The 25522-nt window shown below is 35.5% G+C and overlaps 1 protein-coding gene across 6 annotated transcripts in view; it reads left to right on the plus strand.

Moving 5' to 3' along the window:
- ETV1 (ETS variant transcription factor 1) overlaps window positions 1-25522 on the plus strand; it is a 102778-nt gene that overhangs the window by 10434 nt on the left and 66822 nt on the right. For all 6 annotated transcript variants that reach the window (XM_077997006.1, XM_077997004.1, XM_077997007.1 and 3 more), the window contains one exon: window positions 1770-1823. In XM_077997006.1, the coding sequence (XP_077853132.1) occupies window positions 1770-1823 (54 nt within the window). The remainder of the gene's footprint in view (window positions 1-1769; window positions 1824-25522) is intronic.

Genomic DNA, 25522 nt, shown 5'->3' on the forward strand with positions numbered 1-25522 from the left:
AACATTTCTTGAGTAGCTGGCATTGTGTTTAGACTGTTTCATTTAATCCTTGCCAAAATTCCTGTATTTGGTCACTATTAAACTGATGAGTAAAATTCAATTTGACGAGGTTCAGTAACTTAACCAAAGTTGCACAGCTAGCATGTCATAGAATTAAGATTTGCAGTTCACTCACTTTAAAGTTGTTACCCACATTATCAGATATTAGAGCAATATGAAGAGAAAAACATTCTCCTTGCAATATAGGCTGATCAAATAGGCATCAGTTAAAACTTGAAAAAGTTCTTAATTTGTTTGATTTTGTTTGGTAGTGGGGATAGAGTGCATTCGTAATAAAGTTAATTATTGGTATAGAGAAGAGAGTTGTTAGAAAACAGCTGAATGTCAAACTGCATACATTTTTATAATAGGCACAATTACCAGATTGTTATGCTCTTCATAATAGAACATAAATTTTATTCAGCCAAATGTCTGTTTTTAAAGAATAATATTAAACTAATAAAAAGAACTTTAATTCTGTATACTGTATTCTTTTTTATATAAAATTTTTTAAAAATATAGAATTCCTTTTTATGTAAATTTTTTTCTTAAGTCATTCAATTATCAACCTAAAGCATTTTCAAAAGAGACTGTTTATTTTAATAAGCATTCCTCATACAGAATAGGCTCATTTTGAAAAGTTAATTAACATCTATTTAAATATGACTTGGCTGGATAAAAAGTTTCAGTATTACGTAACACTAATAAAGTAATACTAGCTAATCAAATCGCAGCTAAAGTTAATTAGGATGATAATTCATTATATTTTTATCAAATTAAAAGTAACCTAACTTCTATTTTTTGGGGGTGTGTGTGTATTTATGTGTGTTTGTGAAAGCTTATTATTAATATTCAGTTTGGAATAGGTTACTTCGATGTCTAAATTAACTGTGATGAAAACGTTTTTGAAGTGAAAAATGCACTTGTGTTTTGATTGCTGCCAAATGTATGAAGTCCTTGCTCTTCAGTATTTTTCCTTTACTAAAAATAGGAAAGTCTTTTGACATTAGGACTGACGAAATAGTGATATTCTTTTTGTTAATGCCTAGTAGTTGCCAGGAAAATATTTTGAATGAAAAGATGACATTTGTGTTATTGTTTATTATTTTATTAATATGAATATAATCTTTGAAATATAATACTTTATTATATATGAGCCAAATCAAGGACTATTCTTCCCTTTAAAAATCTTTGTAGCATACTCTGGCAAAATTCAGGGCAAGCGTTTTAAAATATGGTGTATTTTGCAGGACAGAGAACATACCAGCAGACGTTTCTAAAAAAGCGGAGGGATGTGTGTGATAACTGCACATCACTTAAAATAATTGTGTGGTTAATTTAAATGGGCTGCTTACACACTGGCAGTGTGAAATAGCTTTTGCTCCATTCTTGGAAAAAAAAAAACTGTAGGAAATGGAAATTCTGTAGCTTTCTTTATTTTGCATCTCTTTTATTTCCATCTGGCAGGTGAAATTCAGAGGGAATACACCTGCTGTAGTCCTATTTCTGACATATATATGGTTCCTAGTTGACATCAATGATCCCCTTCCATTTCCCCTCCTAAGTAGTGTTGTCAATACCATTTTAAATAGGAGCTCATTGGCAAATAATCATAGGTTTGATCTCAGCCTAAGAAGATCTTACTTGACAGATTTTACTTGACATTCCTTATGCTTTTGGCAGTTTTTCTCTTAATTTTTTTTTTTTTTAATTTTCTTTTTCTTCTTCAGCTCAGGTACCTGACAATGATGAGCAGTTTGTACCAGACTATCAGGCTGAAAGTTGTAAGTATAGTATGACTCATCTCTTGTATTTTTCTGTCTTTCTGGTTTCCTTCTTTCCTTCTTTCTCTTTGGTTGGTTTTCACGTCCAGTGTCTTGTCTTACATTGTACAAGCGCCTTTTTAACTTACAGCCATAAGATGATTTGATTTGTCAGGTTGTGACATCAGCAGAAACTCTATTTTGAGCAGAATCCCTGAATTCTGTATATTGGAAGAGAACTCCAAATAGTAGGCAAGGAAAACTGAGTTGATTGAAAGATGGTCTTGTTCTTCGTATCGGTAAATATCTTTGGGAGGAAATAGGGTGTGATCCATGAACATGCACATGTTTACTTCCAGTTTGCCAATATGCTTATAGAGAAATGCCTGGATGTTGATGGGAGATAGAGTTAAAAACTACTTGAGATTAGTTATTGTATAATTTATAAAAGATTCTGGAGCAAACATTCATTGGCTTATTGTAGTATTTTAAATTCATGAATTGTCATCTGCTTTTATTTAATTTTTAACCTGAAATTTTCTGCTTCCTGGTTGCAGTAGCACAAATGGAAACAGCCATTGGCTTCTCTCAGGGTTCCTCCTTCCACGCTCCTTTCCCTGAGCCTTGCTCCCAGGTCTGTCAGAGAATGCATGAGGAGTTATTCATGGAATACTCACTGTCCCTTAATTGCAGAGTGAGCATTTTGCGTGTACAAACATGGTTGCCTCGGGGTTTACTGCTGATGTTTATAATTTGCCATTCTACCAGCTAACTGCCACTACTGACCAAAGGAGCAAATAGTAAGGAAAAGGGTATAAATGCCATCTTATTTATGAAACTGGCCTAATGCATTTTTATTCTGTTGGTGACATCTAAATTTGTTTTATTTTTTCAGATCATTGATAGTATGAGAGGAGGCAATATCGGTAGTAACAAGAGATGCTTGATGTCTTACAGCTTATGAAACCCATATGTTCACACCTTTATATCATAAATCTAATACAAATACCTGCATTACTTCAAGTAACAGATGTTTGTGGGCAATATTTTCAGCATTTATGTTTGGTATATTAAATTTCTCAGGCGTAGAGGGTTGTGCAAGGTTTTGTCCAGATTCTTTAACATGTTACATGTTTTAGCTCAGCTTGGTTATAAAGAAATCACTGTGGTAAAATATACATACAATAAAATTTACCATTTTAACTATTTTTAAGTTTGTAGTTCAGTGGCATTAAGTACATTCACATTGTTGTACAACCTTCACCACTATTCAACTTCAGAACTTTTTTATATCCCAAGCTGAAGTTCCGTACCTGTAAAACAATAACTCCCATTTCTCTGCCCTCAGTCCCTGATAACCGCTGTTTTATTAGCTTTATTTTTGATCCAAGAAGAAGACTGTATAATGCTATTTGATGTCTAAATGCAGGTATTTGACATAGGCTTTCAAGAAACTTACTCAGCAAATATATAGAACTTAGACACCCTTAGAAACACTCCCAGCAGAGGATGGCTCACACAAGTCCTCCCCTTCTTGATTAAAGTCTGGGAAGAGAATGGTCATATTCCAACATTTCCCTGCCTGTGAGCAGTTGAATTCTTCTTTCTAAAAGCTAACCACGTTGTCTGAGTGAAAGAATTAAACTTGTTGATATTTTACATCTAAAGTAATTGGTAACAATTCCATTACTATAGCAATTGTCAGGGTAAAATGAACCACCTAGAGGTAATTTTTTACTACTTTTCTTATTTGACCTCTTTTCAGCTTTTCTTATTGTTGAATATTTAATCTCTTTGAACTCTTCTTAAGGTCACACGGGCATGATTTTCTTCCTTTTTTTTTTTTTTTTTTTTTTTTTAAACTCCCTTGACCACTCCTTCTCTCTCAACTCATTTTCCTTCCCTCCTCTTTGTGGACCTCTTCTTTCCCTAAGGTTCTGTCCCCAAACCTTTCCTTTTTTTTTTTTCTTTCTTTTCTTTTTTTTTTTTTTTTTTTTTGAGACAGAGTCTCGCTTTACTGCCCAGGCTGGAGTGCAGTGGTGCGATCTCGGCTCGCTGCAAGCTCCACCTACCAGGTTCACGCCATTCTCCTGCCTCAGCCTCCGGAGTAGCTGGGACTACAGGTACCCACCACCACGCCCAGCTAATTTTTTGTATTTTTAGTAGAGACGGGCTTTCACCGTGTTGGCCAGGATGGTCTGAATCTCCTGACCTCGTGATCCACCTGCCTTGGCCTCCCAAAGTTTTGGTATCTCAGGCGTGAGCCCCTTTCCTCTTATTTTACATGCACCATGCCATCACTGTCCCATAGAACTTTCTGTGATGGACATGACTACACCTGTGCCACCTGATACAGTGTCCACTAACCACATTGGCCGTTGAGCACACAAAATGTGGTTAGTGGGACTGAGGAAATGAATTTTTAACTTTATTTAATTTTGATTATTTTAAATTTAGACATGTCTGGCTACTGGCTACTATATTGGGCTGCACAGCTTTGAACAACAATGTCTTCCACATTGTTGTCTCCAGCCTGGCTCTTCCCTCTGAAGCTGTCTATTGGACATCCTCACCTGATCCCCCGCTAGTGTCCCTGTGCAGATGAGAAAAAGGCAACACCTCTGGACTCACTCCCTCAGCCCTCGGCTGTGCATTGCACAAAACACCATTTACACGCCAACTCCAATCTTTAACACAATGCTCCACAGGCAGTTTACACTCGGCAAGTCCAACAGTGAAGTCACGATTTTTCCTGACCAACGTTGCTCTGTTACTTCTGTTGCCTTTCTAAGTTAGTGGCATCACCATCCAAACTGAAATCCTGATATTTATCCTCAGAGAACTCTGTTCTTTACCATAAACCTCAAATTGCTAACCAAGTTGTTGATCCTAGCTTTCAAAAATATCTTACTTTCATGGCCTCTCCTTCATCCCTATTTCATTGCTTTAGTTCACACACCTACATTCTGCCTTCACTGAACTTCTGAGTCAGCCTTTTGGTTGGTTTTCTTGCCTTTTGATTTTCCCTCTTTGCAAGCCGCCCTGTGCAGTAGCATTAACACAGAGCTATTTGGCCTTGTTAGTTTTCTTCTTAAACTGTCTGCAGGACAAAGTCCTATTTCTTTAGCTGTACAGAAAATTGTTCTATAATCCAGGCCTTGACTATCCTTTTGGTTTAAACTCTTGCTACTCCAGTACCGTGTCTTTTCCTTTCCTCTGTACTTTAGCGCTTCTAATTTTTCAGTTCTCTGGGCAGATTGAGCTGTTTTAAGTCTCTTTGCCCTTGCATATGTTCATTTTGCTTTAAAAGTTTTCATTTTTGCTTGGCAATCTGGTGAACCTCCTATTTCAGACTCTGCTTAGATTTCACCTCATTGAAGTCTTTCTCAGCCTTTTCTTGCCACCCTAGCCCCACAGAGTTAGCTGGACTCCACCGCATCTTGTATGTTGTTTTTATTATATTATAGTATTTTAGATACATTTGTGTCTTTGATGAGATTGTGAACTTCTTGAGGGTACACGAAGCATGTCACATTCAGCATGACTTGCATGTTACAGAAGAATAATAAGTAAAATTTTTATTGTGTTCTTGATCACCTTCTTAGTGCTTATTTCCTCCTAAGCATTTTAAGAGTCTTAATTCCTTTCTTAAGGTAGAAACATATGATATGCCTTAAAACTGCACATGTAGTCTCATTCTGGGAAAACTTGCCGAAACCGGGAAAGTTTAACCAAAGGTGTTCAGAATCGTGAAGGTTTATTTTACTTCAATTAGAGAATATTTACAGTTTAACCAATATGGCTTTGGGACATGTAAATAAGACACATAATAACTAAAAAATACCTATAAACAGAGGCAAAAATAAGTCTGAAATAGCCTAATTAAAAAAAAAAGTGGAGGTATACGTTATTTCAAGTTTTCACAGACATGAAGGACTGTTGTTCAGATCACAGTGACCAACTAATTTTAGTCTTCACTGAAGAAAGGACGAGAGGGAAATGATTTAAAAAGAAGAATAAGGCATTTGTATTAGATACTAAAGAGGATTTCTGGATGCAGAGGTTTATCAAATATTGGAATTGAGAGGTTAGATGGTCTCCAAAATGCCTTTAAACAGATGCTTGATTCTCGTCCGTCTAGGTATGCTTAGTGGGGGCAGAAGGATCCTATCTCTAGAAAGAGAAAGAAACTCCATCCCCTCTGTGTGGCCTGTCTGTAAATTCTATGCGTATAGTTTTGAAAATGTGAATAATCAGATTTCCTTGCATACCTCAATGAAATAAGATGCTTCTGCCTTAGCTTTTACTGCTTTAGTCCTTTGGTGAATGAAGGTTAAGAGAATGAAGAACAAAATTTTGCTCAATACTGGATTATAGAACATGCATTTGACTGTAACATGTTTAAATGCATGTAGAATAATAAGGATCAGAGCATCCAAAAATTGTGAAAATGAGATTAAACCATAACATTTGAGAACTTTCTAAAAATTTCCCTGAGCATTATTTATTGCTGTTTACAAAATATTTTCATTGGAAATGTGGAATCCGGTGATGGTGTACTATAAATTACTAACCTTTGAAGGATGCTAACTTTGAAGCAAGTATAGGCATTAAAAATAAGTGAAAACAGAGCCTGGGCATGGTGGCTCGTGCCTATAATCCCAGCACTTTGGAAGGCTGAAGTGGAGAATTGCTTGAGCTCGGGAGTTGGAGACCAGCCTGGGCAACATAGTGAGACCCTATATCGATCAGAAAATAAAAATAAAAACCAAGTGAAAACAACTTCCTACAAGTGCATGCAGGAAATCGATGAAGGCTAAGAGAAACAATAACATGCTTTTAACAAATTGTTTATTCCTTAGCAATAAATCTTTTCATAACTCAGAACTCTGTTGGAAAAAATAGAATTACGTTAGGATGTGCTTTAGTCCAGAAGAAATAGAAGTGTGTCTTCTCAAAAAGGACAAATTAAGGAGTATTTCAAACACAGGTGAAACTTATGTTTCTGAAGTGGATATACATTTGTATTTAAACAGAATTTTCCTAAATTGTATACTTTAAGTTTAATTACATCAGTGTTTTCAATCTTATTTTATTCTGAGACAGGGTCTCGCTTGGTTGCCCTGGCTAGAGTGTAGTGCCATGATTTTGGCTCACTGAAAACTCTGTCTCCTTAGTTCAAGCATTCTACCCTACTTCATCCCCCCGCCAAGTAGCTGGGACTACAGGCACGCACCACCATGCCTGGCCAATTTTTGTATTTTATGTAGAGATGTGGTTTTGCCCTGTTGCCCAGGCTGGTCTTGAACTCCTGGGTTAAGTGATGTGCCCACGTTGGCCTCCTGAAGTGCTAGGATTGCAGGCACGAGCCATCGTGCCCAGCCTTAAATCATATAAAATCATATATTTTAAATTTAGCTATATCTTTTTTTTTTTCCTTTTTGAGACAGAGTCTCATTGTATCACTCAGGCTGGAGTGCAGTGGCACGATCTCGGCTTACTGCAACCCCAGCCTCCCGGGTTTAAGTGTCCCCTGCCTTAGCCTCCCAGGTAGCTGGGATTACAGGCATGCGCTACCATGCCTGGCTAATTTTTGTATTTTTAGTAGAGACGGAGTTTCACTATGTTGTCCAGGCTGGTCTCAAACTCCTGACCTCAAGTGATCCGCCCGCTTTAGCCTCCCAAAGTGTTGGGATTACAGGCGTGAGCCACCACGCCCGGCAGTTATATCATTAATCTTTAAAAATCTACCACCTTTCATTTTGTTCTCCTCAACAAAATTATGTGTTATTTTTATAGCTAGTTTGTTTCCATTTGGTTACATTAGTTCATTTCAGTCTTTTCTCTATAGCGATTCACATGATAATGATATTCACATTTACATTTTATCTTCTTCCAGAGCATTTCCAGGAGTATGCATAACTCCTAGGGTTATGCAAAATTCCTAACAGGATAGATCCTTGTAACTCTACTGTTTTGTCTTACACTCAATAAAACACACTGGAAGGCAAGTCAATTGGAAAAATGTTATCACAGAAATAATAATAACCCTGACTCTTCACTATTTACAAAAGTAAATCTTTTGCAAACTTCTATACTTTATCAGATGTCTGTAATACAATACTAGTGGGCCACACAAAAATCATGCTGACAAACCCGTGTGTGGGGACTCAACTGTTTAAAACCACTATTATTATTACATGGGTGACACTTTTTTTTGTTTGTTTGTTTGAGACGGAGTCTCTCTCTGTCTCCCAGGCTGGAGTTCAGTGGCCGGATCTCAGCTCACTGCAAGCTCCGCCTCCGGGGTTTATGCCATTCTCCTGCCTCAGCCTCCCGAGTAGCTGGGACTACAGGCGCCCGCCACCACGCCCGGCTAGTTTTTTGTATTTTTTAGTAGAGACGGGATTTCACCATGTTAGCCAGGATGGTCTCAATCTCCTGACCTCGTGATCCGCCCGTCTCGGCCTCCCAAAGTGCTGGGATTACAGGCTTGAGCCACCGCACCCGGCTGACACTTTCTTTAAGTAAATGAAAATCAAAACTACACTTTGTTTCTTTAGGAATTTCTGGTTTTAAGAATAGCATTGGGTTGGACACAGTGGCTCCTGCCTGTAGTCCCAGCACTTTGGGAGGCCGAGGAGGGCGGATCACCTGATGTTCGCAGTTTGAGACCAGCCTGGCTAACATAGCGAAACCCCGTCTCTACTAAAACTGCATAATTAGCTGGGCGTGGTGTTGCATGCCTGTAATCCCAGCTACTCAGGGAGGCTGAGGCAAGAGAATTGCTTTAACCTGGGAGGTAGAGGTGGCAGTGAGCCGAGATCATGCTATTGCACTCCAGTCTGGGTGACAGAGTAAGATTCTGTCTCAATAAATAAATAAATAAATAAAATAATAGCATTTGACTTTTTTTTTTCTTTTTTTGCAATGAAATAGAAAAAAGAAATACTTAGATTACTGTTACAAATCTGCTTCTTAGAAAACTGAAGTCAGTCAGGTCTATGTAGACCCTGACTGAATAATTTATGTTAACATGTACTTGTCCAGGATCAGAAAAATTACATTTATGGTTTGTTTCCATAATTTCCTGGCTTTTTACTAAGCTACCTTCCTACATCTTGTTTCTTTCAACACATACAGTGAGTACTTTATACATTTGATTTTTTTTTTTTTTTTTTTTTTTTTACTAATTTTGAAAACTTTCTTGCCCGATTAAGTTTTTTTGATATGATTGGTCAGGAAAACTTTGTCTTCTTTCGTCTTTCTGACTGCTTTTACCAAAATGAGAGCACACACTGAAAGGGAAATGGCAGTTTTTGGATTTAAGAACATGAGTTTTTTGGTTTTCAGTTTCAAAAAAATTTAAAACTTTTTTTGAGGCATGTTATTTAAACATGTTACCAAGTAAACTCAAACTATCCATTTCAAGGATGACTAGTTGCATACCTTCCCACCCAAGTTAGTATTCCTGAGAGCTATACGATAGCTACCTCTTGATGGTTCTGAGTTTCTTTGGGGTATGCTTTTTGTAGTTGCTGCTTTGTGGGTTTTTTTTGTTTGTTTGTTTGTTTGTTTGTTTGTTTTTTGAGACAGAATCCCGCTCTGTCGCCCAGGCTGGAGTGCAGTGGCTACGATCTCTGCTCACTGCAAGCTCCGCCTCCCGGGTTCACGCCATTCTCCTGCCTCAGCCTCCCGACTAGCTGAGACTACGGGCACCCACCACCACGCCCGGCTAATTTTATGTATTTTTAGTAGAGATGGGGTTTTACCGTGTTGGCCTGGATGGTCTCAATCTCCTGACCTCGTGATCCACCTGCCTTGGCCTCCCAAAGTGCTGGGATTACAGGCGTGAGCCACCGCACCCGGCCCAGTTTAAATATTTTGTCAAAGCAGTATATTTATAGAGTAGGAAAAAGTGCAAATAAAATTATTCCCCATTCCTGCAACTCCACAACTCACAGTCCTCTCTAGAAGCAACTGCCTTTTAGTTGTTCTACATACTAAATAGCTTGCACTGCAACTTCTTGTTTTATCAGTTTTAGATTTTACCTGTTGTTCTATGGAGATAGAAAAACATTTTGGATAGGTTTTAATTACTTTAATGCTAGTAATTGGCTGTTTTATTCTACTTTAGTTTGGTAATCTTATTCAGACCTGGGTGTGAATAAAAATCATTTGGGAAGCTAGTGCAAATGCAGCTTCATGTTTCCTGTCCTGTGAGAGCTTGACATTAGAGGCCTAGAACTAGGCTTCCGAATCTCTAAGGAGCTGTTAGGTGATTCTGATGCAAGCTATTCATGAAGTGCAAGGTTAGATATTTTGTTATGTACTTAATTGTAAAATAAAGACAGCAGTATCACTGTTTTGCAATTAAATTGTAAGCTGGATCTTGCCATTCATACCCATATACAATTTGTTATGTAATAGAGGCAATCAGTTTCTGGAAAATATTATTTAAGTAACATATTGTCATCTTATTTTTTAAATATACTAGGGAATCAAAAAATGAAGGCTATATAAAAATGTTTTTAATATATTCTTATTTTTTGTTATCTTTGCTAGAATTATATATATTTTCCACTTCCAAAGATTATTCTCTACTTTTACTGTGAGACAGTCATTGCTGATTGTAGATTTCTGTTATACTGGAATCAATTCTAGTTTAGAAGGAACTTCCCAATGCTGATTAGAGAGAACCAAGGCAGATTACCCACCCTGTTCTAGGTGTGTCTGGTAGGAATTCTTGTCTTTAGATGTTCTACTCTTCCATTGGTGCAGATGCGTTCTATGTCTGTCACAATTAAAAGTCCAGCAGCCCCCTTTCCAGTAAAGCGAAAATTTTAGTTTGGTGCTTGATTGTTTCGCAAGGAATACATTTTTTAAATCAAAATGAAAATCCAATGAAAAGTACTCTCCATCTTGCAAGTAGGCTCTTTTGCAAGAATTTTTGTTTTAGATACCCTCCCAGGAATCCATCAAGTCCAACAAAAGAAATAAAATCTAAATCATATACCTCGGGTATGTCTCTTAACCTTTATTTACTTATCTATAAGTTGACAGGGAAACAAATCTTTCAGGCCCAGAGCCACATTATGATTTTGTGCCAGAAGGAAAAGAGAAAGGATACTATTTAAATATGGTGCATGCATGCTTAAATTGAAAAGAGGGTTTTAGAAAAAAACATAATTCATGGGGGAATAATGTATGTAGAATTTACTATGAAGGACCACTTTCCTTTATGGGAAGTAGATGTACTTTCCGTTATTAGTATACTTACAGTTTTCTCACTGTAAGTATACAGAATGTAAGTATTGGACAGGTGCAGCCAATACTTATATTCTGTATGCTTACAGTGAGAAAATTACATTAGTCTTGATTTTAATAAAGTATGTTCTAGTAGATACTTTTCACTATTTTTGGTTTACTCTTGTTAAGGTAGATAGGGCAGACTTCTGCCCAGACGAAAACCAAAAAATAAAATTCAAAACCCTACAAAACTGGTGCTTGCTCTTCCAAAGCTGAAAGCTAAAAATATATATATTAACCCAAGTCTTCAGCTTTTTCTTTCCTATTTTCCTTCTTTAATTTTGTCCTTAATATAACAAGATATTATAGAAATTGACTTTTGAAATGTGCTCAAAGGAAGTATGTCAGCAAATATTTTTAACTTACCCTCCCTGTAATTAGTCACAAGTTATTTTGAAGAAAATGATCTATACCTTCTTTGGTTGAACTTGACCTCATATTAAATAATTATTTTGATATACAATGAATGGACTTGATAGAAATATAAGTCAAACAATATTTATTCAAAAAATCTAGGTAAAGGATGTCAGTGGAAAATTATTTGCAGAACCAAATATTGTACTTTTTGTCCCCATATTTTTAATAAATATGCATACATCTATATATTCTGATATGTAAAAAAGTAAACCCAAAAATTATTAGTATTTGGAACTAAAATAAAAGCAGTCATGAAAATAAATATATTTGGGGGCTACCACCTCATAGAACTAAACTTATTTCATGAAATAAGATACAAAAAAGAAGTAACCTGAGCTAAACTACTACATGTGGACCTTCACATTGTATGTTTAGTGTTTGTTATGGGTTTTTATTGGTATCATTTTTCCACTTTTTCTTTTTATCATAATAAACATCTATTTAAGATGCACAGTGCATATTTGCTTCTGTCTGTCATTGAATTTTTTCCTAATGAGAGTTGGTGCCGTGTCTTACTAGGTAAAAGTTTTGGTTAGATGTTATTGTTTTTTAAAATCTAAAGCACTGTTTGCATTTGATAGTAGCTAAGGGTAGTGTTAACTCAAGAACTTCATTATTGGCAATATATCAGGAAAGGCTAGATTAAAAATACTGTTTATATAATGTCTGATTAAGCTTTCAGATCAGAAAAGTACCTCTGTGCAATGGTTTTCTACATAATCTTTTGAATCTTTTGTAAATCTAAAGTTTAGCAAAGAAAGTTTTTTTGGTTTGTTTTGCTGTAGGTGTGACATTATTAAACTACTCAGAGATTTGTTTCATAGTTACTCCTAGTTATTGTGTATACAATCCTGTTTTGACTAGTTTTTAGGTCCTGTTGAAGAGGTTTGAATTGTGATGGACCCTTTAATTATCTCTTATTGTAGCAGAATCTTGTATTCACAATTCTATTTTCAAAATTGGAATGATTATATTCTTGCAAATGAGATCCATATCCATTACCGTTATTTTTATGATTTTAAATATGAATAATAAATCTTAACAGTTTAACAATTCTTATTTTACCTATGAGATTTTAGTTTAATTAATTTATTTATTGGGTACATATGCTCCACAGTTGTAGTCTATACAGGTGTTAAGTAGGTTTATAAGACTCTTGATGTTTATTCATTCAACAAATGTGTTTTGAGTCCCTATTTATGCCAGGTTTTGTACTAGTCACTGGTGATACAGTAGTGAAAAAAGTCAGAAAAATATCTGCTATCATTTAGCTTATGTTCTTACTGCATATAATTGATAAATGAAGTTGTATTTATTGCATATTGAATGATGTGAAATTATATGAGTGATGTGAAATCTATGCATAATCACTGCGTATTTAGACTGATCTATTACATATTGAAGAAAATGTGCTTAGGTTTCATGTAATTTTAGTGGGTTTTTTGGGGTTTTTTTCTTTTTTTTTTTTTTGGTTTTTGGTTTTTGGTTTTGTTTTTGAGACAGAGTCTCACTTTGTCGCCCAGTCTGGAGTGCAGTGGCATGATCTCGGCTCACAGCAACCTCAATCTCCTGGGCTCAAGTGACCCTCCCACCTCAGCCTGAGACCATAGGTGTGCACCGCCCTCCCTAGATAATTTTTGTATTTTTTTGTAGAGATGGGGTTTCGCCATGTTGCCCATGCTCGTCTCGACTCCTGAGACCAAGCAGTCCTCCCGCCTCGGCCTCCTACTGTGCTGGGATTACAGGTGTGAGCCACCACACCCGGACTTAATTTTATATTATTATTATTTTTTTTTTTTTGGGGGGGGGGACGGAGTCTCGTTCTGTCGCCCAGGCTGGAGTGCAGTGGCGAGATCTCGGCTCACTGCAAGCTCCGCCTGCCGAGTTTACGCCATTCTTCTGCTTCAGCCTCCCGAGTAGCTGGGATTACAGGCGCCCGCCACCACGCCCGGCTAATTTTTTTTGTTTGTTTTTTTAGTAGAGACGGGGTTTCACTGTGGTCTCGATCTCCTGACCTTGTGATCCGCCCGCCTCTGCCTCCCAAAGTGCTGGGATTACAGGCGTGAGCCACCGCGTCCGGCCAATTTTATGATTATTTTAACAAAATGTACTGTGTCCAAAGGTGAGGCCACTGGATTTCCCAGTGGATGATGGCTATCAGAGTCTGTGTTAATACCTTTTGACCTATGCTAAAATTCATGTTATAGGGGACTAAGAAGAATATATTTGGACTTTTTAAAAATGATGTACTCTAATGTTAATTATTACTATATGCAGAGTATTGTCCTATTCATTGAGATCATATTTGTTCTTTAAGATTCAGATCAGATGTTATTTTTCCCTTAATTATCTTAGAATTAACAACTTCTGTGTGCCAATACATATTAATTTTAATCCATACATCCTAATTTTAATCCTATTTTCATTGGCTTATAGAGGACGGTTCATGCCCTATTTGTGTGTGTTATTCACATTGAATACTGAATTGAATGAGTAGTTTCTTGGGTATTTAGAATCTTATTTTTTAAAAAACATATTCATGCATAGGTGGTTTGAATTGTTTGAAAACGAATGCCAATAGCTGCTTTTACTTCCCTCTGTTTTATATTTCTTTGAGGGCTAATGGAAAGCTGTTTGCATTTATGTAACATTAGAGCTAAATCTCAGTTATCAGATTAGGGCACTGTAATAAATATTATTAGATACTCCTATCTCACCACACATTTCTCAATTAGGACAAATACTCTGAAATAACTTGTTATTGTTCCTATTTTACATGAAGAGAAACCCAGGGCATAAAATAACCAAATAACTAAGGCATGCGATGACTGAAATTACACAGCTGAGAATCCCAGCTCATGGTTGCTTAGTGTGTGCAGATCTTCCCTCCCTGATAGCCAGTACTCAGACTACATGTATAAGCTTCAAAACTGTTTCTATTCTGGAAAAAAAAAAATCTGCATGGCTAACAAAGAATGTGTTTTGCTAACAGTTTTTGAAAATTATTCTCATCAACATATGATAGAGGAAGAGAGACCAAGAGGGCCTTCCAATAGAGGTTCATCTCAAGAAAGATGTTCTGTGAATTCATCTGAGCGAATAGCTGTGAGAAAAATAGATGGGAGGACGTGGTGTTTAGGAACTATTCCAGTCCTTGTCTAGGCTGCAGTGTGTGCGCTTCTCTGCCTCAAAGATTTTCTCTTATTTATCAGAATTCGAGAGATGTTTTTGATAACACTGTATATTTGTGTGTTGTTTATGCACAGGTTTTGGCCCCAGAATGTTTCAGACATGTCGTACTTTTCTCATGGAGAAGAACAGCCATTTGGGAACGCAGGCAGTAGTAGTAGTAGCAGCAGCAGCAGAGGTATTAGTAGTAGGAGGAGGAGTATTACTAGTGATCATGGAATTCCCATTATAGTAGTAAATATTCATAGAAGTTTCAAAACTGCAGCTTGAGATGATAAAGATTAATGATATCAACACCTTTCACTTAAAGATGAGAAACTGAAATCCAAAAAGGTTAGCAGGCTCTTTATGATTTTAAAAGAAAGATTGTACGCCCTTAGCTGTGTGTTGGGAAAATAGTAAATAAGGAAAAATATGAACCTGGATACTTTCACTAATTAGTGATTTTCTTTTCTTTATCAGATTCACTATTTGTGACACTGGAATAAGAAATACTTTTCTCACCCATTTTGTTATTCAAAAGGGTATTTTTAAATTCTGCTACATCACTAGCACAAATGTATATTTGTTGGATGTAAGAATAAATTCAATTCAGTATCTTTATGCCAGGTTTTGTCTCCTTTATCAATGTTAATGTATCTATGCATAATTCTTAGCTTAGTATTATATAGATTTTTCACATTAAGTATGATCATGATCTATAAACCAATACAAAATTCTGGATAAATTTTGATTAGAAATATATGCACCCCTTTCTCCATTTATCCCCCAGAACTTTTCAACACTGACATTTAGTCCTAAACCATAAGATGCTTTTCTTAGAATTATTTCCAGCTACAGAGTTACCAGCAAAAGTTCTGCCAAATACTATCAAGGCCACCCAACATGGTTAAAAATGGCTCATCCTTATCAAGATGTATGGGTAGTGTTGAAGCAAACCTCTCAGTAGTGTCAGCTTTTCCTTTGAAATGGTGGTCATGCTGTGAAGTGAACTTCTACTGCTGTTTGCGGTTGTTTTTCTCCATCCTTATGAACACAACAGCCTTATTATGTTGATTTGATTTGATTCTGTAGTCCTTGGCACTGGGGCCAGAATGTCAGGTGATGTAGTTGTCTCAACTCACGGGTCTGCAGGGGAAGCCAAATAGCTGGATGTCACTGCTGTGTTTCTCTGGATATTTTTGCCATCTGAAATCTCCATGTTCTTGTATTCTTTTGGGAAAATCATCCCTGTTTTCCTTTGTGAAAGCTCTATTTTCATTCACAGTTTTATTGCAGATTAAAGGCTGATGCATTAGAAAGTTATCAGCTAATCAATAAACATCAGTTATCCCATTTTGTGATAAAGCTGTCCCATTGATCAAAGTGGAAATTTAGGCTTTTGGCTTTTACACAGCAATTTCTGAAAGTTCGGGCAATGTGCTTATGGAATATATAGACCTGTCCTCTTAAGTATTGGTCTTATGTAGAAATGGACATACGAATTTATGTGTGTGTGATGTACATATATGCAGGCTAATATATACAAACATCTGAATTTTATGTAAACTATAACATTCTTTTCTTAGAAGTTTTGTTAAATTCTAAGAAAATGAGAAGTCATTAGTAAACTTCTCTCTCTATATATATATGTATAGGTGTGTGCGTGCATTACATTTTTTTTTTTTGCCAAGATTGGTATTAAAATACTTTCAAAAACCTTAATGTAAAATTTCAATAGTTGTGAATATAGTAAAACACACATGAATTTTGTAATTACAAAATTGGAAAAATATGCTCTTATTTTCATATTATTTATAATAATTAAGGGAATAGCAGTTTTAGACTTTTTAGATTTGGCATCTTTATTTTGGTAACATGCAGCTTGTCCTGTTGGTTACATTCCTACCATAGCTTTTTTTCATAATGAAAAATAAGTTGTGTTCATAAATATTCATAATGCCAGGCATTGTGCTATGTGCTGTGAACTGAAAGATGAATACAATACTAGCAATAATACTAATCATTTATATTTGTTTAGCATTTTAGATTTCATAGGCCATTTTCACATCCTACATCTCATTTGATTCTCACAATGACCTTGGGATGTAGACAGAGTAGACAAAGCTCATACGGGTTTAGTGTGGTTCCTATATAAGGAACTACATTCATAGGTGTTGAATGGCAGAACCAAAACTCACCTTGTAACATTTTCCCTTGTATGCATTCCAGTAAAATGTACAAAGTTGTTATTCATTGATTTGCCATGACTATACAAGTGAATTAAAGACATAAAATAAGTGTTTTTGCCACATCCATATATACATACATGGATAAATTTGTATGCTTGTGTAATACATACATACATAAATTTGTATGCTTGTGTAATACAATAAAAGAAAAATAGAAAATTTATCAAAAATGATTTTTATTCTTCATGGAATTATTCTAATTTATAACATAATGCACAAACTAATACATATATGGAAAGCAAGGGTGGAGTAGACAATTCCTGAAGTTCCCTATTTCTCTACGAAAATCTTTATCCTTGTGCTTTGGATTGCAGGAATGTAGTCAAGGTCTATGTATACATAGGTCTTCAGCTTCAGGAATCCTGAATGTTTGCTTAACAAAATAATGATGTTCTCAAAAGAGAATTTTTAAATTTTGGTTTGGACTCTGTTTGGCAACACATAATTAGACCAGGAACATTTGCTAATGTGCCGAAATTAATTGAATATCACATTTTGCATTTTGTCTGATACGTCTTTTTTATATTATTTCATGCTACTGATAGTGTTGATGTTGAAGACACTAAAGCCGTATGATATAAACATAATGAGATTTATTTATGGGACTGAGTACAATGTACTGTATAAGAGTAGGACATTGGACCTAGGCCTCTTGAGTTCAAATCTCTACTATTTACTATGTGTGTGACCTTGTACAAGCAATTTAAGATCATTGTACCTCAGTTTCCTCTTGCGTAAAAATGAGATAAATATTATCTTCCCTACGGTGACTAAATCAGTACTAAATGAGAATATATATATATATATAAATATATATGTGTATATGTATATATGTGTGTGTGTGTAACATTGTATATGTTTATGTGAAATATCTAAGTAATATATTTGGCACATAGAACATAATATATAAGCTTTTATTCTGTATATACAAAAATATATAGATATATGAAATACACAGAACATACCATTCATAATATATCACAAGTGCATTAATTTCTGATCAACTTACCTTTTTGTGTTTTTCTTCATACTCATAAATAATGTCTACACCTACCAACATGTGGGCTTTATCTACTATATCCACACATACTGTAAATAGTTGTAACAACTTGACCTTTTGCTGTTGATCACACTAAGTAGTTCAGTGCATATCTGTAATGATACTGTCAGAAGAAACTCAGAAATGTTGTTTGTTCAAATCTACTTTGACCGTAGGAATTCATAAACAAAAAGTGTTGTGCTGGAAACATTCTGATACTTGTAATACAGACCCTGTTATAGGATCAGTTAGCATCTTATGTGTAAGATTATGGGTTATGAATTCTGGTCAGTCAAGGACACCCTAATTTGTGGGTCTAGCAAAATTGCTTCTATCCTCAATATTTTGTTGATTTCAAAGTTGATGTATTCATTGAAAGGGAAAAAAAAGTGTTGATTTTTCAATTAAGATGCAACCTTTACAATGCAAAGCAATAATAATTATAGTGTTCACTCAGCCTGAAGAAAAAATTTCACTAGTTAAATAGCAATAATCAAGATGAGAACTACATTAGAAGGGTGCTAATTTTATGATCATTGCTATTTAAATAATAAAGATGAATCCACAGGACCTTTGCTGTAACACTATTTGCAATGAAGTGGTATTCAGCTTTAAAATGGTCCTCTTGAAGCCCATTTAAAATTAATGGGCTGCTTAAATTGTGAGTGACCAAAGATCACCTTATAAAATAGCTGCTTTTCCAATGAATCAATTATAAGGCTATGGCTGGGCTTCTATAGGACAAGATTTGTTTGACCCAAAGTATTTCGGAAATATTGGTGCAATCATTCTTATATAATAACAGATTTTTTTTTTTTTTTTTTTTTTTTTTTTGAGATGAGGTCTTGCTCTGTTTTCCAGACTGGAGTGCAGTGGGGCAATCATGGCTCACTGCAGCCTCAACCACCCGCACTCAAACGATCCTCCCAACTCAGCCTCTTGAGTAGCTGGGACTCCTGGTGTGCCCTACCATGCCCAGCTATTTTTAAACTATTATTATTGTTTGTAGATAGGAGGTATTGCTGTGTTGCCCAGCAGTCTTGAACTTGTGGACCCAACTGATCCTTCCTCACAAAGTGTTGGGATTGTAGGCATGAGCCACCACTTCTGGCATATGATAACAGATTATTATATTTTCAGCTCCCAAGGAAAATCAATAACAACAAAAAAACAAATTAGAATTTGATTTTCATCAATCGGATTCTGCATGCTAAGTATAAGAAAAATAGATTCTAGTTTTTCTCTCTCCAAAAAGAATTACTGGCCTCAGAGAATTTGGCACTGAGGTAAAATCTTGAAGTAGTTATAAGCTCACACGGCAACATGTGAGCTTTGGAGTACAGCATGTCTAGGTTTAAATATTAGTTTTATAATTTGCCATTTTTGTGATTTTGAACTAATTAATTAACTTCTTTAAGCTGTGTAAGTTAAAGGGGAAAACAAATGGGTGAATGTAATGATTAAATGAGGAGTATGTATGAAGAATTTGGCACATAGATGAGTATTGAATAACTCAGTAGCTCTGTAGAATTCAGGCAGTATCAATATCTACTTAATTTATGTACTGTTTTGAGGGCAGATAACAGTAATGAAGATTCAGAATAGTGATGTTGATAATATAGTTAAAAGAATGTAAGATGATTGCATTTGATTAATTTAGCCATGAAAGAGTTGGTTTGTGATGTCATTATTGCTGCCACATACTGGTAGCATATCTTCCCTAGTTAGATGTAATTATTCATTATAGATTGTTCTCTAAGAGGTGAACACCATCTTCCTTTCCATTGTCCTCCACTAACAACTCAAAAAGAAGAAGTACTGTAGATGTAGCAGCAAATACATTACAGATCTGTGGAAGACTCGGATCTTTATTTTATGTGTCAGGTTGTCTATGCACAGTACTCTAAGTATTTAACTTAAGAAAGATAAATAATCTATGTATGGCTCCCAATTAAAAAAAAAAAAAAGGTTCCAGGGAATAAATCTTTTTTTTTTTTCTTTTTTTTGAGATGGAGTCTCACTCTGTTGCCCAGGCTGGAGGTCAGTGGTATTATCTTGGCTCACTGCAACCTCTGCCTCCCAGATTCCAGTCATTCTCCTGCCTCAGCCTCCTGAGTAGCTGGGACTACAGGCATGTGCCACCACTCTGGCTACTTTTCGTATTTTTAGTAGAGACGAGGTTTCACCATGTTGGCCAGGCTGGTCTCAAACTCCTGACCTCAAATGATCCACCTACCTCGGCTTTGCAAAGTGCTGGGATTACAGTTGTGAGCCACTGTGCCTAGCCAGAACAAACCATTTTTAAGCAATCGTTTTGAGACTCATTCCATTTTAGACATTGTGTGAATTACTTGCATAGTTATCATGCCAGGATAAAGATAGATAGGTACTTAAGTATCTATTTATATGGGATACAATTCTTATGCATAAAAATATTTAAAAAAAACATGATTCCTGCCTTGTAAAAGCATACTGCGAAGTATGGAAGAAGGGGAAGCATATGCTGGGACTACTTAAGGTACAGTGAGTGGGAAGTTAAAATAGCACCTAAGAGTGCAGCCTTTGGAGTCCTACTAGTTAGGCTCAATGCTCCATCTACTACTTCCTATTGATAGCCGGGTAACCTTGGTATGTCAATTAATCTCTTAGTACTTCCTCATCTTTCAAAGGGACTTTGAAGAGTGAGGATACTACAGATGTATAAGGAGGATAAAATAGATCACTCATAGTTATTAATATTAATACTATTATTGTATTAACAATTTAAAAAATACTACCTGACTACAAATTAAATGAACGGTCCTTACAGACACTAAATTCTATAGATATTTTTTTAAGTAAGATCAACACAGATTGGAGTACTTGAGAAAGACCTCATGAAGAAATTGAAGAAAATGAAGAAAATGAAGCCTGACCTACAATAGAACGAGAAATATTAGAAATGACAGGAACCTAGAGATTATTCACCCAGTGTCTCTGTATTTGTTGGATAATAGCTAATACTTGTGTAATGCTCACTATGTGCTAATTCCTCTTCTAAACACTTTATAAATATCTTAATTCAGCCAGTCTTCATAGCATCCTTATTTAGTAGAAACTATTATCTCCTTCTTTTGGTGAGAAAATCAAGGCACAGAGTAGTTAGGTGGATTGTCCCGTGTCACACAGCAACCAAGTTGTAGATCTGGCTCCAGAGTTTATACTGTTAACCATGATGCTACACTGTCTCCTAGATAGAGCTGTGTGCCAAAACTAAGATTGTCGGGAGCAAAACAATTTGCTCAAAGTAACAAACAGTACCCAAGTAGTGACGGAACTGGAACGATCTTCCTTGGCACCTGATTTTTAATATATCTGTGCTTACCACACATCAACTGGGCTTCTCAAGATTTGTATGATTTACCCAGTGATGAGGGGAGGGCCTATTAAGTCGGGAGAAGACCAGGTATTAATTGTTCTGAAGTAAGAATGAGCATTTTCTGTCCATCAGAGAGAATGGTAGCAGTGTTTGAATACAGACATACACACTGGATAGCAATGGGAATGAAGTTTGATAGGTCATTTCGTGGGTTAGCAAAAGTCAGATGTATTCAGGTTTTATCTGAACAACAACAAATGGGCCAACCTGGACATTTCTGAGGATGAAAATGTCATGTTATTGGGGAGGAAAAGTGGAAAGAAAAAAGCAAAGGAGTATAATATATTTTTGTAAATGGATTTTAGCATGTAGGCACACTTCTACTTAACCATATTTAAAACAAATACATGCTAAATAATGCATATATACCAGATATTTTATGTCAGTGGAATCTAATGTAGTAATTCAAAGAAATAGTCACTGGCTAAGAATTTATGCATGCCCTGTATGGGAAGAGGAGAATCAGGCTTTATCTGAATTAACTTTTATCCCTAGGCACACCCTCAATTTACAAAGCTTCTATTTACTTCAAAGGCGTGAGGAGGAGAATGCAAACCAGGCCTATCATGGTTGTGATCATAGGATTGTTTTGCAGGTGGTATCCATGTGTTTCTCCAAAGCTCATCTTTTCTCTTTGCACACTTGGAAGGAGAGCAGAGCGCGCTTTCATCTTCATACTTTTCTAGTTTCTTGGAACTATCAATTACAAAGGAGTGCTGTATAAATCTTCTTTGTGTGTTTAAGTGCTAATATAAGCTGCTGAATATATCAGCTGGCTACAGTATTTGATGCACCTTCCACCTGGAGTTACAGCAGACGCTTTGGCAGAGCTCAGTATTTTAAAGAATTAGATTATAATGCAGAAAATAAAATAAGACAGAAATACTAAAAAATTCATTCCATGTGCAAGTTTCCACCATTGTATTGTGTTGGTAGACAACCAATGCTGTTTGCTGCCATTGTTTACCGTCCTCTTTGATCACCAAGTTATAGAAAACTGATTATCCCTATAATTGATCTGTGATCTAGAGCAAACATTGTAATACCTGTCCATTCAAAAGGGCTTGGTGCCACCATCTAAGCATCTCAAAAGGTTACATTTAAATAGGTGCCTTAGGTTTACGTAGCAGTAAATATTGTTTGATGTTTTAAAAACAGGCAGTTAAACATTAGAACACTTGAGTATTTGGATATACCTCCTCATTTAATAATAGAGATCCACCTTAATAATCACATCTTAATTTTTTTGACATTTTGCTATTTTCCTTGGAGTCTTTTAAAAATTTTATTGATCCACAGAAATTAGTAACTGGTATTTACTTAAATGAAGTTACAATTTATGTGTTACTTATGTGACAATAAAATCAAATGCAGTTTATTTCCTATGTAGTGCCTCTGTATACTGTATATTATGTATAACATAAAGACTTGCATTGTGCAAGGATTAGTATGATTTGATATGTATTTTGATGTTACTACAAAATGCTCTGCCCAAGATAGAAGTAAAAAGATTTGTAATGTTTAAGTATTATTCCTTCCATGCTGAGATTTTCTATTTCCAATAACACCTGTACACCACTGCTACCTAGTTATGCTCTACACTTTATGCTTAATGTGGTAATCTAATTTCCCCTTATTTGCAGTTAGCAAGTCAAAGTAAAAAATATACATTGGAATGTTGCCATGACACTATTGCTATGGAGGCAAATTTAGTAACAGGTGAACTATCTTGGTTCCCATCAGACAAGGCTTGGTTCCTGAAGGATGGCAATGATCTTATTATACGGAGTTCTCTCCTATAATATAGCCTTAAGGGTACACTCCTGGAATAGTGTAATAGGGAGACTCTAGAGCCAATAAAAAAGAAACAAAAATCCTTTGAACTAGCAGCTGGGAGGTTATATCAACAACTCTATAAAGTGTAACAAGAATTTAAGGAACATTTAAGAAGCCCTTGTGGATTATTATAAATAGGGTGAAAATTAAAAACATTTCTTAGGTTACAAGTGTATGTAATTAAAGAATAGTTGTATAATACTTGATTTTATATTTTCAGCTATTGTAATATTTCTTTATCACTAGATCATATCAACTAAGTCAAATGTAATTGTAACTTTGTCTAAATATGTCTTAGTATAAACTGCATGCAGGGTATTGGTATTGAAATCAGATTTAACAAGCTGCGTGTCTATGATTACAGCACTTCTCAGTAACTGTTCATTTTAAAGACTGTGCAGGTGGACAAGAGTAATCTCTTAAACTCCTTATGAAATACTGTAATTTGGCTTGGTTCATGTGTGATTCAGAACTCCTAAATGGATCCCGATGAGAAATTAGAGATATGTTCTTGTAGAAAAAAATGAGTGTGTTAAGAAATCACAAAAATTACTCATGATATGCTAATATAATTCAAAAATTCTTCATTCCAATAATAATTTTCTTGGGATTATATCCTTTAGGTATGGAAATGTGATCTGTGCATTCACTGATCCAATACATTTAGTTCCTACAATACTTGCAAAGTATTTAAAGAGGTATTCAAATTAATTTCTTACATAGGTATCTTACACAGTGTCTCCTCACTGTGTTTTTCATGGCCATGGTTAAGTCTATCCAAGGCTTTCTTGCTTGGCTTTCCTTGTCAGCATTTGGCTTGTTTGCTTCTTGTTTTATTGGCAATGGCTCGGTTTGCGTCAGCAGAGACTCTTATAGTTCATTATTCTGATGTAGCTCTTGGGCTGTAAATGTTTTTAAGTTAATATTTATTTTATTGTTAAGAAATTAAAAAAGGACTTGACTGCTTAAAAAAAAAAAAAGTGGCCCTGCCCAATCACAGCCTTTACTTTTGTATGTCATATAGCAGCTCCCTTTTTTTTTGAGGGGGGGGATTCTTAATCTTACAGAATTCAATGAAAATTTTCAAGTTGGGTGAAATACTTTGGGTAGAAGCTTTTCTGTAAGAGTGACGGTTCCTCATGGAAACTCCTTTAATATACATTGAATTAAATATTAGAAGGGATTTTTAAAGAACATTTTCCAAATTTATTTTGGGATAAAAATTATAAAAATGTGCCAAATTAGTAGTTGGTTCAAATGAAATGTTTTTGCAAGATTTACCCCAGTCAGTATTAACAGCTGTAACAATTGAGGCCAGGTGACAGAAAAATTTGTTTTAAGAAGGTGTTTATTGTCAGGAAAATTGTGAAGTTTCCTTTGTAATTACTCTATCTTTGTTATTTTGGCAGCTTGTAAAGTTTTATTGGCATTTACTGAAAGGTACTTTTTTTGGCCCTAGCCAGCTGGCTTTCTTTTTTTGGGCAAACTTTCCTAGCTCTGGTATTCAGAACATATTTTCAGCTTTGATTGTCTACCAATGGGGTTGTTTTGAACAAGGAGCCAAGTGACTAGTGATGTCTGAATTGATCTCAATCTTGTCTTCAGTAGGGTGACATAAGAATGCTGCAGGTGTACTTCAACCATTGAGGGTTGTTTCCCACTTATCCAGCATGCCACTTTGTTGCTAAAATAGTCAGTTTACGACCATTCGAACTACAGACTCTTTTTACGTACAGACTGGAAGAAAAATAAGTGAAATGATGTATCAAAAGTGAGGATTCAATAACTCAAAAGACAATAAATTTTTTTTAAGCAATATAGGATCACCAAACTGAAATTGAAAGATCCTTTCCAGGAGCTAAATATTAAAACAGGTACTGCACAAACATTTGAAGAATGGAACAATAATAGTGTTTCCCTAGATTCATGAGTGTGGTGTATAGATGTGGAGTTTTAGTTGTCTTGGTGGTGGTCTTCTCCACTTTGTAAGCCATGTACCATTGCTCTTACCTCTGGGCTTATTTGAAGAATTGTTTAGATCACGCTAATCCATGTGAGATGAATTCTAAATTTAGAATTATACTGCTCTGGTTCTGAAGACCACAGTAATAAATTCATTTAAGCAAGTATTTGCATCACTAATTACTTATTTTATTGCCTTTAAAATACTGCTGGAGAAAATGATTTTATTTTATTTCATGTTAACATACTTATTTGACGACTTGTTCTTAGTGTATAAAATTTACAAACCTTAGAAATGCCTTTTTAGTAATTATCATTT

Source organism: Macaca mulatta, chromosome 3 (genome assembly GCF_049350105.2).
Source record: "Macaca mulatta isolate MMU2019108-1 chromosome 3, T2T-MMU8v2.0, whole genome shotgun sequence".
Lineage (NCBI taxonomy): Eukaryota > Metazoa > Chordata > Mammalia > Primates > Cercopithecidae > Macaca > Macaca mulatta.